This window comes from Portunus trituberculatus, chromosome 2 (genome assembly GCF_017591435.1).
Source record: "Portunus trituberculatus isolate SZX2019 chromosome 2, ASM1759143v1, whole genome shotgun sequence".
Taxonomy (NCBI): Eukaryota; Metazoa; Arthropoda; class Malacostraca; order Decapoda; family Portunidae; genus Portunus; species Portunus trituberculatus.
Window position 1 is genome coordinate 9109767 of NC_059256.1, and position 16536 is coordinate 9126302.

Sequence of the window (16536 nt, forward strand, 5' to 3'; positions counted from 1 at the left end):
GTAGTAGTAGTAGTAGTAGTAGTAGTAGTAGTGGTAGTAGTAGTAGCAGTAACAGAAGCCATGGCAGAAGCTGAAGTACAAGTAGTAGTAGTAGTAGTAGTAGCAGAAGCAGAAGCAGAAGCAGAAGCAGAAGCAGTAGCAGTAGCAGTAGCAGTAGTAGTAGTAGTAGTAGCGGTAGTAGTAGTAGAAATCTTGTATTTATGCACCATTCACCATTCACACCTAACAAACACAAGGCAGACACACAGTTTATCTTTCCCCCTACAGTCCTGAGCAATAAAGTACAGCTGTGTTTGTATTGCCATTATCACTATTGTTCAGACATTCAGACAAGTTTGGGGGCCGCCGTGGTACAGTGGAACCATGCGTGCTTTGGGGTTCGAGGGGTCTCCAAGCGCACGGGTTCGAATCTGTCCACGGTCCGAGTGTAGGTTGGGCTTCCTCACTCGGGGCAATGGTTTCCTAGCGGGTGGGCTTTGAGATAGGAGGTACCACAAATAGTATCCCCTTTAGCCCATAAATACTCGTGAAAACCCCACAGAATATAAATTAATTAATATATAAAAGTTGGAGGAGGCGAAAGAATAATTCCCTTGAAGAAGCATCAGCGAAATTAGTCGGAGATAAACTCATCTCCCTACACCTATTTTATCTATTTATACCCTGTAGGCTTTTCAAGGGAATTTCTGGGTTAAAGGAGATATATTTTTTTTGGGGGTACCTCCTATCTCAAAGCCCACCCGCTAGAAAACCTTTGCCCCGAGTGAGAAAGCCCAACCTACACTCGGACCGTGGACAGGATTCGAACCCGTGCGCTTGGAGACCCCTCGGACCCCAAAGCACGCCTGGTTCCATTGTACCTCTTCATTTCCTCCTCCATTATCACTATTGGTCTCATTAGTGGAGCTGTACCATCATTATTATTGTCCTGGAGAGAGGTAGCTAATGCGAACACAACAAACACGTAAGATTTAACATTTCTTTAATAATAACAGTAATAATGATAACAATAGTAGTAGTAATAGTAATAGTAATAGTAATAATACATTCATTTGCCTCGAGACAGAAAAGCAACACGTTACTTCTTAGATAGCAATTATGGAAAGGACTGGAAATGGAAAACTGACTTATGAAATTGTCTAAAGAGAGAGAGAGAGAGAGAGAGAGAGAGAGAGAGAGAGAGAGAGAGAGTAGCAAAGGTCTTGGGATGAAAGGCAAAAGTATGAAGCAAAGTTTAAGTGCAATGCTACGTGACTTTATTGAGTGAGGCGGGAGGGACACCAATTAAGGAGCGGCGGGCGGCACTGCTTGGCTGGGACAGTCCTCCGCCTTGACGCACACGTGGGTCATGGGGTGGAACACTAGATCATCGGCGCACCTCTCTGACTCGATGTACGTATTAGAGATCTCCGTACAGTGGTAGTATTCAGGCTGGCACAGGGAGGGACACTTGGGGAAGTAGCCGAAAGAGTCACACGTGTAGTAGTCGATGCAGCCGTTGTCATTCACAAAGTTCTTGCATATGGTGTTGCACTCGGTGTTTGGCGAGCAAGTGTTGACTGAGGCGTCAAAATACTCACCAGTTTCACAGGTTGCCCTATAGGAAGGCTTGCCCGGACCATCGCAGAAGTAGTAGCTCCTGCAGTCAATAGGATCTGGTATGAGGGTATTGAGATGGTATGAGTCACAGTTGGCGTGGCAGCTGCAGCAACGGTTATGGTGCTCCTGACACCTGAAGCCGTCAAAGTAGGGCCTGGTGGCAGAGCAAGTCTGCTCATGGCCCGGGTAGTTTCCATTGCACTCGTAGTACACGCTGCAGTCTGTGCTGTGCGGCACCATGCCCGTCTTGGAGTCGTAGCACTCAAAGAAGCATCTGTCGCAGTTCTCGCACGTGGCACCGTTCACGCAGTCATGCTGGGACGGGTCAAAGTGCGTTCCAGGGGGGCATAACAGCGGCTGCGTGATCAAGAGGCCGCCTTGACCGTCACATATGTAGAAGCTGTGGCAGTCCACGGGGTCAGCCACCTTCTCGCCGCTTCCACAATTCTCGCAATTGGTGGAACAGTCATCTGTGCTACAGATTGGGGCGTCCTGTAGGCTGAGGCTGCCGTGGACCTGGGGACGCGAGGGTAGCTTACACACAAGGAAATAAGGGAAGCTGCAAGAAGCCATCGGGCATACACGTGGCACTCTCTGTATCAGACAAACCCAATCATACATTTTGGTCTAGTGTTTCAAAAAGCTACCCATGCAGTGACTCGCGACAAACAGCACCACCATTACTGAGTCCAGTCCACGCACCGCCACCAATCTTCCTGTGAACGAGTCTTTGCCTCAGCACTAAACTGTTACTTATTGCCATGCCCTTGTTACTGACCCTAGGGAACTTGTCCACACCCTCTTACTGTATCCCTTAGCACACTAAGACACCTCCAGATCACTAACCCTTAACCTCTTCAGTACCAATCATCCTGCTTACTATTTGGCAATTTTAAACAGCTTCAGAAACTTATGTGAGGATTAAAATAGTGAAGACCCTGGCCATTAATCTTCTGACTTCCATAGACCCTTCTTAATGTATATAAAACCTTCTAATCACACAAAAAACTCAAGGTAAAATTGCGTTCCACAACTGAAGGGGTTAAGGTCCTGTCCGCAAACACTGACCATATCCTCTAGAACACACACACACACACACACACACACACACACACACACACACACACACACTCACCAAGCAAGCCAGCAGCAACAGTAAGGCGGAGCGGGAGGCCATGGCTGTGTGTGTGTGGGACAAGCAGTATGTGAGGGTATATGGGGGACATACACACATACGTACACACACACCTATATATATACACAGTGTCTGTGCTGGATATCACGCCACACCGCTCATCACCTGCTACTTCCCAAAACCTTGAGACTCATGTTGACTAATGCAGTTTATGCTTGCGTGTGTGTGTGTGTGTGTGTGTGTGTGTGTGTGTGTGTGTGTGTGTGTGTGTGTGTGTGTGTGTGTGTGTGTGTCCTTCTCCCCTTCCTTCTTCTCTTCTTTTTATTTCTCTTTCTTCTCTCTCCTTCCCATTTCCTCCATTTGTTCATTTTTCCATCCTCCTTCTTAGTGCTCCCTCCTCTTCCTTCCTCTCTTTCTTCTTCTCTCTACTTCTCCCTCTCCTCCTTTGTTTCCTCTCTCTCCTTTCCTATTTCTCTCTCTATCTCTCCCTCCCCTTTTCTCCATCTCTCCCTCCTTCCATCCTTCTTGACATTACTTCCTTCCCTTCCTTCATCCTTCTCTCTCGCTCTCTCTCTCTCTCTCTCTCCTCTGCTTTTCTATTTATTCCTTCTTCTTCCTCCCCTTTCCTCCATCTCTCTATCCTTCTCTTTTTTTTTCTCTCTCTCTCTCCCTCTCCTTTTCTTTTTATTCATCCATCTCACCCTCCTTCTCTTTCTCTCTCTCTCTTCTTTATCTATCTATTCCCCCGTCCCTCCCTTCCCTTTCCTCCATCTCTCCCTCCTTCTGTCTTTTTTGAGTGCCCGCCCTCCCTCCCTCCCTCCTTCCTTATCTTCACCTCCGCATCAGACGGAGAAGGAAATGCCACGTCAAAGAATATTTAGAAAAAAAAAAAAACACTTAAAAAACTAACTTGCTGGGAATTCTTCTTACTGATAAGCGCACTTGGAAATTACTTAACGGGGAAACCACTTGATTGTGACTTCCAAGTAGAAAAAATATACTTAGAATTACTAAATTAGAAAATTATTTATGTTTGGAAAATGACTTCACTAAAACATGCATTGCTCTCTCTCTCTCTCTCTCTCTCTCTCTCTCTCTCTCTCTCTCTCTCTCTCAATCTTACCTATTTCTTGGTCCTATTTTATGGCAATTTGCTCTCTCAGGGACTCGAACCCAGGACAACAAACACTTGACAAGGCTCTAACCACTGCGCCAGATAGGAGGAGGAGGAGGAGGAGGAGGAGGAGGAGGAGGAGGAGGAGGAGAAGGAGGAGGAGGACGAGAACGAGAACGAGAACGAAGACGAACAGGAGGAGGAGGAGGAGGAGGAGGAGGAGGAGGAGGAGGAGGAGGAGGAGGAGGAGGACGAGGACGAGAACGAGAACGAGAACGAAGACGAACAGGAGGAGGAGGAGGAGGAGGAGGAGGAGGAGACGAAGAAATGGAGAGAAAAAATGCGGGGGAGGGAGAGAGAAATAACCTTGGAGTGTGAGAGAGGATGCAGCGGTGGAGAGAGAGAGAGAGAGAGAGAGAGAGAGAGAGAGAGAGAGAGAGAGAGAGAGAGAGAGAGAGAGTATGGGGGAAGGACGGAGAAATAGGGCAAAGGGACAACGAAAAGGAAGAAGAAGAAGCAGAAGAAGCAGAAGAAGAAGAAGAAGAAGAAGAAGAAGAAGAAGAAGAAGAAGAGAAGGAGAAGGAGGAGAAGGAGGAGGAGGAGGAGGAGGAGGAGGAGGAGGAGGAGGAGGAGGAGGAGGAGAAATACTAATAATTTTACCCCCACCCCCATCTCTCGCCATCACGACAAACACCTCCCCCCTCCCCAACAATTATCAACCCCCACCCCACCTCCCTTTATCTTGTGGGAAGCAATGCAGCAGCTCTTGTTACCCCCACCCCCACAGAGAGAGAGAGAGAGAGAGAGAGAGAGAGAGAGAGTATGGAGTTTATTTCTACAAGTCAATAAAACACTCAAAAAATTCCCTCTATTATTTTATTGTTGTTTTATTTCAGATTCAGAGAAACAAATCAGAAATTAATAACAAAACAAGAATCACTCGTTGCATTTTATTTTCACCCATAAAAACACCAAAAAACACTCTTATTTATTTTTATTTCACTCAAAAACACACCAGAACTCTCTTATTCTTTAGTGCAAAACTTCAAAAAACACCTCAAATTATTCTTAAGCCTTTAAAAACACCAAAACACTCTTATTTAATTTTATTTCAGACAATAACACACCAAAACTTTCTTAATCTTTACAACAAACCCCCAAAAACACCTCTAATTGTTTTCAACCTTTTAAAAACACTTAAAACTCTCTTATTTATCTTTATTTCAATTAAAAACACACCAAAACTCTCTTAATCTTTACAGCAAATCCTGAATAACCACAAATTCTTCTTAACAGCTTATTTTGGATCATAAAACACATTAAAACACTATTCTTAACATTATTCCAACCCAGAAAATCACCAAACAGTAATTCTTAACACCATTACAATTCTGATTACACAATAAATCTTTCTTAAGACTTTATTTTGACTCAGGGAACACACAAACCCACCGCCACTTTATTATTACTGGAAAACACACCAGAAGCACTTCACACTTATATAATATTGACTAAAAAATAAATGAATGAATGAATAAATAAATATAATAAAAAATGAAATAAAACATTACAACTTTACTATCATTAAAAGAATAATAATAAATAAAAAAAAAAACATCAAAAGCAATTCACACTTCACATTAACTAAAGTGAAAAAAAGAAAAACATTATTATTTTATTATTACTGAATCAACACACCAAAACCACTTAATATTCCATAACTGACTGAAGAAACCACTAACACTAACCACTAACGGGGCAGCTACTTGTGTGTATAAGGACACGTCTCGTTCTTGATGCACGTCAGAGTGTCAGGGTTGAAGACAAGGTTATCGGGGCACCTCTCCGGCGTGGCGTAGTCGTCACTGACCTCCACACAGTGGTAGTATTCCCTCAGGCACTGTGTCTTACATTTGGGGAAGTAGCCTATTTCCTGGCACGTGTACGGGTCGATGCAGCCGTTCTTGTCCACCACGTTCCTGCACAGCGTCATGCACGGCGCCGTGCTGCTACACTGCTTGGCGTGCAAATCAAAGTGCTCTCCATCTTTACACTCACCACCGTACTTCGGTATCTCATGATTTCTTACGCACTCGAAGTACTTCCGGCAGTCTGTGGGGTCCTCTACGTACTTGCCTGCGTCATCAGCGTAGCAGTAGGGGCGGCAGTGGCAGCAGAGAGACTCATCCACATCACATTTCTCCCCATTAAAGTACGGTGCATCAGCAGGGCAAGTTATAGCCGGCCCAGGCTCTGTACCAGTACATTGGTGGTACACGCTGCAGTCAAATGGATCGGATATCTTTCTGCCATAATTCGCTTCACAGCTATAAAGGCAATTCCGCCTTTGCCTGGCTTGCCGCAGTTAAACGAGCATCTGCCGCCTATGATGCAACCTCTCTCAATCTCGTCGAATATATAACCGTCCGGGCAGGGAAGGGGGTCAAGGTATAAGTAGTCGCCTTCACCATCGCACACATAGAAACTGGTGCAGTCAAAAGGGTCCGACACTGTTGCGCCTTCCCCACAGCCGGCACATGTTATGGCCGGGTCAGCAGTACAAGGGTCGCCTTCTGGTGGATCGCCGCATTTATGTGCATCAACCAAGATGACTCTTGCTGATGCCTGGCGGTGGGGACACAGTGGTTAGGGTCTCACACACACACATTTGTACACACACACACACACACACACACACACACACACACACACACACACACAACTCACAATGAAGAGGATGGGCAGGAGGAGACAGCCGACGCGCGGAGCCATGGCTGTACAGGGAAAACAGACACCTAGCGTGTACTATACAGGTCAGGACACACACACACTCTTATATAGAACAGGCCAAGACCACAGCAACAGGAGGCAGCAGGCGGCGCTTCTTGCTGCCTAGGTACACTCAAGCACACACGCCGCCCCTCCACCTTTCGTTTAAGAATAATTTGAGGTATTTTTGGTATTTGCTGTAAGGATTAAAAATGTTTTGGTGTTTTTGAGTGAAATAAAAATAAATAAGAGTGTTTTTGGTGTTTTTATGGGTGAAAATAAAATGCAACGAGTGATTCTTGTTTTGTTATTAATTTCTGATTTGTTTCTCTGAGTCTGAAATAAAACAACAATAAAATAATAGAGGGAATTTTTTGAGTGTTTTATTGACTTGTAGAAATAAACTCCATACTCTCTCTCTCTCTCTCTCTCTCTCTCTCTTTCTCCCTCGCTTTCTTTATTCTAATCTTATTGTCTTATTAGAATTACAACAACTTGCTCTCTCAGGGACTCGAACCCAGGACAACAAACACTTGCCAGGCCTCCAGCCACTGCGTCAGAGAAGAGGAGGAGGAGGAGGAGGAGGAGGAGAAATACTAATAATTTAACCCCACCCCTCTCTCACCATCACGACAAACACCTCCCCCCTCCCCAACAATTATCAACCCCCACCCCACCTCCCTTTATCTTGTGGGAAGCAATGCAGCAGCTCTTGTTACCCCCACCCCCACAGAGAGAGAGAGAGAGAGAGAGAGAGAGAGAGAGAGTATGGAGTTTATTTCTACAAGTCAATAAAACACTCAAAAATTCTCTATTATTTTATTGTTGTTTTATTTCAGACTCAGAGAAACAAATCAGAAATTAATAACAAAACAAGAATCACTGTTGCATTTTATTTTCACCCATAAAAACACCAAAAAACACTCTTATTCATTTTTATTTCACTCAAAAACACACCAGAACTCTCTTATTCTTTAGTGCAAAACTTCAAAAAACACCTCAAATTATTCTTAAGCCTTTAAAAACACCAAGAACATCCTTATCTATTTTCATTTCACCCAAAAACACACTTATTCTTTAATGCAAACTCCAAAAACGCCTCAAATTATTCTTGAACCGATAAACCAACACCAAAAACACCCTTATATATTTTTATTTAACTCCAGAAACACACTAAAACACTCTTAATACCAAAAACACCTCAAATTATTCTTATACCCACAAAGCAACACTGAAAACACTCTTATTTTTATTTCACTCCAAAACACAACAAAACGTTCTTATTCTTAAATGCAAAACTCAAAAAACACCTGAAATTATTCTTGAACCCATAAAGCAACACCAAAAACACTCTTATATATTTTTATTTCACCCCAAAAACACAACAAAACTCTCTTAGGTCAGAAACACTTTTGGTCTCTCACCACGACTGTTTTGCAAGGCCACAGAGATGACTGGCGGAGTTTTCAAGAGTGTTTCTCCTGTTAATAATGTAGAAATGTCGTCACTCTGCCTCTAGGTCCGTAAAAACACGTTAAATATTTCGTGTACATTTGAATATACCCTCTTCAATTAGTGTATATCAAGCACAGAAGTGTTTAAGAAAATGAACCTTATTCTTCACAGGAATTTAAAAAAAAACACCACAAATTATTCTTGAACCCATAAAACACCACAAATTATTCTTGAACCCATAAAACACCACAAATTATTCTTGAACCCATAAAACACCACAGTCATCCTTTTTTTATTTTAATTTCACTCCAGAACACACCAATACACTCTTATTCTTTAATGCAAAGCTCCAAAAACACCTCAAAGTATTCTTGATCCTTTAAAAACATCAAAAACATCATTATCTATTTCTATTTCACTCAAAAACACAACAAAACACTTTTAATCTTTTCAAATACTAAAAACTCCTCAAATTATTCTTAAACCCATAAAAACATCCTTATCTATTTTTATTTCACTCCAAAACACAGCAAAACTCTCTTAATCCTTAATGCAAAACTCCAAATTATTTTTAATCCTTTAAAACACCAAAAACACTCTTATTAATTTTTATTTCAGCTAAAAACACACAAAAACTCTCTTAATCTTTAATGCAAATCTCCAAAAACACTTCAAATTACTCATAGTCCTTTAAAAACACAAAAAAGATAATCATTTAATTTTATTTCACTCAAAAAAACACCAAAACACTCTTATTTTTTTTACAGCAAACTCCAAAAACACCTCAAATTATTCTTAATCCTTTGAAAAACACCAAAAACATCTTTATTTATTTTTATTTCACTCAAAAACACAGCAAAATTCTCTTAATCTTTACAACAAATCCTGAAAATTATGCTTAAACCCATAAAACAACACCAAAAGCATCTTTATCTATTTTTATTTCAGGCAAAACACCTCAAATTATTCTTAAAAACACCAAAAACACCCTCATTTATTTTTATTTCAGCCAAAAACACACCAAAACTCTCTTAGTCCTTAATGCAAAACTAATAAAAAAAAAAACACACACCTCAAATTATTCTTAATCCTTTAAAAACACCAAAAAACACCCTCATTAACTTTTATTTCAGCCAAAACACACCAAAACTCTTAAAATCATTACAACAAACTCTGAAAACACCAAATTACTCTGAACAGCTTATTTTGAATCATAAAACACATTAAAACACCATTCTTAACATTATTCCAACCCAGAGAACCACCAAACAGTAATTCTTAACACTATTACAATTCTGATTACACAAAACAATCGTTCAAAGACTATATTTTGATTCAGGAAACACGCAAACCCACCGCCACTTTATTATTACTGGAAAACACACCAGGAGCACTTCACACTTTATATTGACTCAAAAAAGTAAGTAAATAAATAAATAAATAGAATAAAAAATCAAAATAAAACATCACAACTTTACTATCATTAAAAAAATAATAATAAATAAAAATAACACCAAAACCAATTCACACTTCACATTAACTTATATGAAAAAAAAAACATTACTTTATTATTACTGAATTAACACACCAAAACCACTTAATATTCCATAACTGACTGAAGAAACCACTAACTCTTTATCAATATTGACAAAAACACACACTAGAATCACTTAACACTTTATATTGACTAAAGAAAACAAAATTACCACTTCTTCAATGGGTTCTGATGCCCTCAATAGTGTTCAAAGTGTTTGTTTTGGTGTTTGGTCTCAATTCTTGTCTCTCAGGATCTCTTGTTGACTGTGTGTGTGTGTGTGTGTGTGTGTGTGTGTGTGTGTGTGTGTGTGTGTGTGTGTGTGTGTGTGTGTGTACAAGGCAATTAGACCATCCACCTTTACTGGTTCAAGATATGGGGAGCAAGCGATTTGTTATGAGGCGTGGCTGGGAAGGACTGTGATCACTGACTGATTGAAAGACAGGCTGAATGTCTCGCTGACTGACAAACTGACTGAATGACTGACTGACTGACAGACTGAATGTGTGACTGGCTAATTGACTGACTGACTGACTGATATGCTAACAGGTTGACTATTACCTTTTTGAGAGTGTCTTGGTGAGGGTTTCATTTCCCGAGGGTGTATGTGGGTCACTGTCCGTGCAAGCCAAGCTCTACACTTCCCCGCCACAGCACTGTATTGACCCAGGAGACAAAGGTGCTGCCCAACATTTTACTGAGGCAGGTGGCGCCGCAGCAGCCAGGCGGGTACAGGGCCAGCGGGGAAGCTACTTGTGTGTATAAGGACACGTCTCGTTCTTGATGCATGTCAGAGTGTCAGGGTTGAAGACAAGGTTATTGGGGCACGTCTCCGGCGTGGCGTAGTCGTCACTGACCTCCACACAGTGGTAGTATTCCCTCAGGCACTGTGTCTTGCATTTGGGGAAGTAGCCTAATTCCTGGCACGTGTACGGGTCAATGCAGCCGTCCCCGTCTACCACGTTCCTGCACAGCGTGACGCACGGCGCGGTGTTGCTACAGTCACCGGCGTGCAAGTCAAAGTGCTCACCATCTTTACACTCACCAGGGATGGTCGGCATTTCATGATTCTCTAAGCAGAAGAAGAACTTCCGGCAGTCTGTGGGGTCCTCTACCTTCTTGTACTGGTCTCCTTCGTAGCAGTAGGGGCGGCAGTGGCAGCAAGCAGACTCATCCGCCACACATTCCTTACCACCAAAATACGGTTTATCAGCGGGACACGTCTGAGCCGGCCCAGGGTCTGTACCCGATGTACCAGTACACTGGTGGTACACGCTGCAGTCAAATGGATCAGCTATCATTCCATCCATATCATTATTACAGGTATAAAAGCAACCATCTTCGCTTGTGGAGCCGCAAGAAAACTGGCATTCGGCATCTGGTGAGCACTTTGAATTATTCATGTTGAATATCTGACCGTCCGGGCAGGAGAGGGGGTCATCGAATATGAAATTGCTGGAATTTTTGCACATGTAGTAAGTGCTGCAGTCTAAAGGGTTCGGCACTTTGTCCGCTGGGCCGTCACAATCTTTACATAATGTGGCTGGGTTATCATCACAAGAAGTGGTATCTACAACTCCGCATGTCGCATCCACCAAGATGACTGTAGCTGATGCCTGGTGGTGGAGACACAGTGGTTAGAGTCACGCGCGCACACACACACACACACACGTGTACACACACACACACACACACACACACACACACACACACACACACACACACACACACACAACTCACAATGAGGAGGAGGGGCAGAAGGCAAGCGGCGCGCGGAGCCATGGCTGTGCACAGCAGACACACCAACAACGTGTACTGTACACGTCAGGACACTTACACATACACAGACACATACAGACACACAGTCTTATATAGCACAGGCCAAGACCACAGCAGGCGGTGCTTCTCACAACCTTGGTGCCTTCAAGCACAACAACACACCGCCAGGCTGTCCCGTTCACACACACGCCGCCCCTCCACCTCTCTCTCTCTCTCTCTCTCTCTCTCTCTCTCTCTCTCTCTCTCTCTCTCCGTTACTACGCCTTGAAAATCTTTCGTTGTGGAAAGCAAGCAGAGGAAGGAGAGAAGGAGAGGTCATGTAGAGGGAGGGAGGGAAATACACACACACACACACACACACACACACACACTATTAGTCAACAGGACTCTCATTACTGTGGCACTATATGCAACAGGTCATGTGTGTGTGTGTGTGTGTGTGTGTGTGTGTGTGTGTGTGTGTGTGTGTGTGTGTGTGTGTGTGTGTGTGTGTGTGTGTGTGTGTGTGTGTGTGTGTGTGTTGGTGCCGCCACTGACCACCACACTCCACAAATCTTGGGGAGTGTTCAGAAACGCTTTGCTCTCTCACCATGACTGTTTTCCAAGACCACAGGAATAATTGACCAGGTGCTGAAGAGTAGAGATGTACCGATGTATCGGTATCGATATCTGTATCGGCCCATTTAAGGAGTAGTATCGGTATCGGCTAGTTTCTGCCGATACTTTAAAAATCCAATACGTGGTGTATCTCACTCTGCAAGTTTTTCTGTTAGGCAGAATTTGGATGTTCATAGCGATGAAAATAAACTGACTATAATGCCAAATCATTTAGTATAATACAGCCTATCAAGTCCATGGTGCGTTATAATACAATTATTATTTGCTAATGAGTCGGTACTGGACTCGGGGCCCCTGCTATACATCCCTCCCTTAGAGAGAGAGAGAGAGAGAGAGAGAGAGAGAGAGAAACACCGCCCACATCTTGCTCACTCGCATACTTTTTTTTATTTGTGTTTTTGTGTATTTTTTTATTTCTTTGTGTGAGTGTGTGTGTCGTTTTCATCACACACACACACACACACACACACACACACACATGGAATGCCAAAGCAAAGGCAGTCAGTCTTGTACAAAGCTGTCTTACAAATAGCGGGGTGGCTGCTATCACACATAGTGAATGCCTATTGAAATAAAGAATGGTGAACACCTTTAAAATAACACACGAAAAACAGAGAGAGATAATCACGATATTTCGTGTGTGTTTGACTGTTTGATCTGGTGCAGTCTCTGACGAGACAGCCAGACGTTACCCTACGGAGCGAGCTCAGAGCTCATTATTTCCGATCTTCGGATAGGCCTGAGACCAGGCACACACCACACACCGGGACAACAAGGTCACAACTCCTCGATTTACATCCCGTACCTACTCACTGCTAGGTGAACACTGAACACTGAACAGTGAACAGGGGCTACACGTGAAAGGAGACACACCCAAATATCTCCACCCGGCCGGGGAATCGAACCGGTCCTCTGGCTTGTGAAGCCAGCGCTCTAACCACTGAGCTACCGGGCCGTGTGTGTGTGTGTGTGTGTGTGTGTGTGTGTGTGTGTGTGTGTATACAACTAAGATTATTGGAAAGTAACATGAGGCAACAAGAAAGAACAAAGAACACAGTACGATTTTCCGTATATTCCACCAAGAGACCAAGTACAGGAAACCAACTGAAGCAGGGGCGGCAGCGGGAGATGGGCGGGAGTGGACTGGCTGCGGTGCTAGCCTCTCTCGCTCTCCCAACCCACCAACTCCACGGCCACTCCTCACCTCCGAACCGAAGCCAACTCTGCTATTCGCAACCTCAACCTCCTGCTTCAGTTTCGACTTACACACTAATATCATAATGACCAAAGGACGCAATACAATACTTTACACTTAACAATAATACGCTGCTACACTCCCCCCTGAATTTATTCACATATAGCACATGCTCTAGACCTTCTAATGCGCGACGAACGCCTGGGTAGCTCGCGGCCATCTGCATCCCCACCAGTGTCTGCCTCGTCAGCTGAGGCAGGAAGCCGAATCAGAAGTTCGTCACCCTCACTCTCCATGGACGGCTCATCTGTTCTGGACTCGTGGCGGTTGCGGGGACGGAGATCTCTGACGTGGCGAGGGATGTTGTCAACCTCCACAGCCTGCTCCGACAAAACTCTTGTAACCTTTCCTGTACCATACCGACCGTCGCACCGAACATTTGGTGGTTTCACCCACACTTCTTCACCAACGTGATAGGGGCCATCCTCTTCTGATCCATCATCCGCGCACAGATCCACACCACGCACTCTTACAGGATACCGGTACAGCATATGGGCAGGGGCGGATGAAGGGTCGTGGTCATCTTGAGGCGTCACGTTGTACAGGTACACTGCTTCAGGTATGGTACAGGCCTTCCTAGCGGCGATGACTTTCACGGTTCGATGGCATCTTTCTACTATGCCGTTGCCTGAGGGCACATGGGCGCACCTGAAGCGGAGACACGCACCAACTTCGCGCAAATTCCATGAACATCTTGCTACGAAACGCCGTGTCATTATTGGTAAGCAGCTCCTCCGGTGCTCCACGCTCAAAAAACACTGCTTCTAGCTGATTTATGATGCTCTCACTTGTATGAAGTCGGAGCTGCCGCCAGATAGCGTAACGAGACGGCCCACAGTCTATCAGAATCAAGTAGTGCCGCCCACCACAGTGAGTAATATCCATACCGTCTCCACGTTCAGGCTCCCCTTCCTCCATTTCACTGGGGCAGGGTCGATGGACTGGCACTCCTCGCAATTCTTGACAACCGCTTGTGCCTGTCGCCTAGTTACTGCTGGGTCAGCTCTCCTAGCAAAGTAGAGAGTGCGCCTCACTCCAGGGTGACCTGCAGCATGGTGAATCTCAGCCAGTTTGTCCCCTGCTGCTGCATGCACACACAGGAGTCGTAGCTGAGGGGGAGGCATTGGGAGCTTTAAGCCAGCGGTGGGACACGGGTAAGGCAGTCAGCTTTGTTGTTGTAGGAAGGCACGAGAGTAACGGTCAGCCGGAGATTGTATTCCTTGACCACCGACAGTACTACATCTATGCGTCTTCTGATCAGCATCTCACTGGCAGCCTTCGTTCAGAGCCTGCTCTTGCCCGACAGAGCGTCCGAAATCCAGCGATGCACTGTGGAAGAGTCAGTCATTAATTCCATTCCCCTTACCTTCCAAGCCAGTACAAGGTTTAGTCCTTTAATGACTGCATCCAATTCGGCCATGTTGATGTGACGGGCGTCATCCTTACGTAACCAACTCGCATCTTCCACGATGTATCCGTCGATCTCCACTGCAGTAACAAGTACCAGGGAGCTGGCGTCCACCCAGACCCTGGCCTCATTGCTGCTCCACAGTCCTCGCACAGGGTCGTTCTTTTTCACTTCAGCCGTAACTTCTCCCAAGAGCCTCCTTATTTCTTCATCAGCGACGATGTCGTCCCATTTCTCCGTGGCTTGATTAGCTTTCCTCTTGATAAAGGCTGTCGCCACCCTTAACCATCCGCATACCGGGTAGTGGCCAACCAACCTGCCGCAGTGCGAGAAGATGGTTCGTCGTGTCAGCTTACTCGGGATGTCATCAACATCGCTGTCTCACTTCCACAGGAGTCTTCCTTGCTCCTCCCAGACTCCTAAGCCTAATGCTCATGCACCGTCGACTAGTCGTTGTTGCGGCTTGCTTGTTAAGTCATAGCTCCCGAGATGATCCTCTACCCAGCAGGCCTCCACAACGTCCTCGTTAACTAGGATGTCATCGATGTATGTGGATGTTCCTTTTTTCATAACCGGGTCTTGCAGCAGGACACAATTCAGAATGGCTTTCATGATTAACAGTGCGATGCTCAAACCAAACCCCAGACGTGTTAAGCAGTACTTCTGGCCCTTGAAGATCACTGTCTGGTATGGCCACAAGGACTCATGGACTCTGATCTGCAGATACGCCTTAGTCAGGACACTTTACCACCTTGCCTGCGCCACTCGCGTAGTTTATCTGAGCACACGTCGGAGTCTCCCGTGAAGGCATCAATATACATGTTGAGTTCTCTGAAGTCTAACACGGGCCATACCTTTCTCTTGTTCCGCTGGACAACGGCCAAGAGAGGAATTAGCCCCTTTGTAGGTCCGTATCTGGGCTCATCATACGGCAGTAACCAGCCATCTGCGATCCACTGCTGAAGCTCCGTCTCAAACTGATCTTCTGCTTCTTGAGGCACAGAGTATCGCTCCACCTCATTAAGCAGAACAGCAGGCTCATTACCTGCAGACCACTTCCAGGCTGCTGTCCAACACTTAGTCACGGGGTCGTAAAAAGCACTGAAGTCATGTTCGTCCATTTTTAATACCTCATTTGCAGCAGCACAGACCACAGAGTCCTCTTTGCCAAAACGCACACCACTCTGTGCATCGACTGTCACTCCTCCAAGGGCTTTCACACTGTCCATGCCGAGAATGACCTTGAAACCCAGTAACATTACCCCGGTCACACACACGCTGACTCCTGCACAAACACCACCACTGAGTTCCAGCCACACGTTGCTGGTGCCCTCACAGAGCCACTCGTCCCCACTCACAGTAAGCATGTTAATGGTATGTTTCTTCCAGGTCTTACAGCACGACACATGGACGATGCTTCTCGAGCAGCCGGTGTCCACTAACGCCCGACACTTCACACCATCCACGTACACAGTAACGCTTGGCAGCACCTCCATTTAATGGCGGCTGGGAGAGGAGGCTGGCGCTGATGCCACCTCTCCATGCTCGTTTCCCGTTGGGCACGAGGAACTAACATGACCCATTCCACCACACCGGTAGCACTTCACCCGCCGTCGGAAACGGTTACCTGCTTGATGGCGAGCTAGGCAGTCTCTTGCGAAGTGATTAAGGCCACCACACGCATAACACTGTTGATTTGCAGCTGACGCTGGTGGAGCTGCCAAGCTTTGTGTGGCGCCGAGACACGCTTCCGATGATCCAAGAGTGGCTTCATCCTTCACTATCACCCTTGCCCGTGCTAGAATCTGGTCCAAGTTCAGAGCCTCCATACGTGAGCCAGCCCTCAACAACTGGCGAACATCTTCCGGCA

General features: G+C 45.2%; 3 protein-coding genes and 1 pseudogene across 3 annotated transcripts; all 4 read right to left on the reverse strand.

Moving 5' to 3' along the window:
• Positions 1-969: 969 nt before the first annotated feature.
• LOC123504919 lies at positions 970-2888 on the reverse strand. Its single transcript, XM_045255842.1, has 2 exons — positions 2735-2888; positions 970-2115 (listed from the first exon to the last, which is right to left on the reverse strand). The coding sequence occupies exons 1-2, from the start codon at positions 2831-2833 to the stop codon at positions 1285-1287; spliced, it is 930 nt and encodes a 309-aa protein (XP_045111777.1). The 5' UTR covers positions 2834-2888; the 3' UTR covers positions 970-1284.
• Positions 2889-4827: 1939 nt separating this feature from the next.
• Positions 4828-6721, reverse strand: LOC123504969. The gene is made up of 2 exons (XM_045255947.1): positions 6576-6721; positions 4828-6473 (listed from the first exon to the last, which is right to left on the reverse strand). The coding sequence occupies exons 1-2, from the start codon at positions 6618-6620 to the stop codon at positions 6084-6086; spliced, it is 435 nt and encodes a 144-aa protein (XP_045111882.1). The 5' UTR covers positions 6621-6721; the 3' UTR covers positions 4828-6083.
• A 2171-nt stretch (positions 6722-8892) lies between these two features.
• Positions 8893-11497, reverse strand: LOC123504925. Its single transcript, XM_045255855.1, has 2 exons — positions 11347-11497; positions 8893-11222 (listed from the first exon to the last, which is right to left on the reverse strand). The coding sequence occupies exons 1-2, from the start codon at positions 11386-11388 to the stop codon at positions 10356-10358; spliced, it is 909 nt and encodes a 302-aa protein (XP_045111790.1). The 5' UTR covers positions 11389-11497; the 3' UTR covers positions 8893-10355.
• Positions 11498-13043: 1546 nt separating this feature from the next.
• The window catches only part of LOC123504975, a 4622-nt pseudogene continuing 1129 nt past the window's right edge, over positions 13044-16536 (reverse strand).

Coding starts and splice junctions, on each gene's coding strand:
- LOC123504919 (XM_045255842.1), bottom strand. CDS start 2,833: ATGTGTGTATGTCCCCCATATACCCTCACATACTGCTTGTCCCACACA. Junction 2,116..2,734: donor TGTTGCTGCTGGCTTGCTTG/GTGAGTGTGTGT, acceptor TCGCGTCCCCAG/GTCCACGGCAGCCTCAGCCT.
- LOC123504969 (XM_045255947.1), bottom strand. CDS start 6,620: ATGGCTCCGCGCGTCGGCTGTCTCCTCCTGCCCATCCTCTTCATT. Junction 6,474..6,575: donor TCCTGCCCATCCTCTTCATT/GTGAGTTGTGTG, acceptor CCCCACCGCCAG/GCATCAGCAAGAGTCATCTT.
- LOC123504925 (XM_045255855.1), bottom strand. CDS start 11,388: ATGGCTCCGCGCGCCGCTTGCCTTCTGCCCCTCCTCCTCATT. Junction 11,223..11,346: donor TTCTGCCCCTCCTCCTCATT/GTGAGTTGTGTG, acceptor CTCCACCACCAG/GCATCAGCTACAGTCATCTT.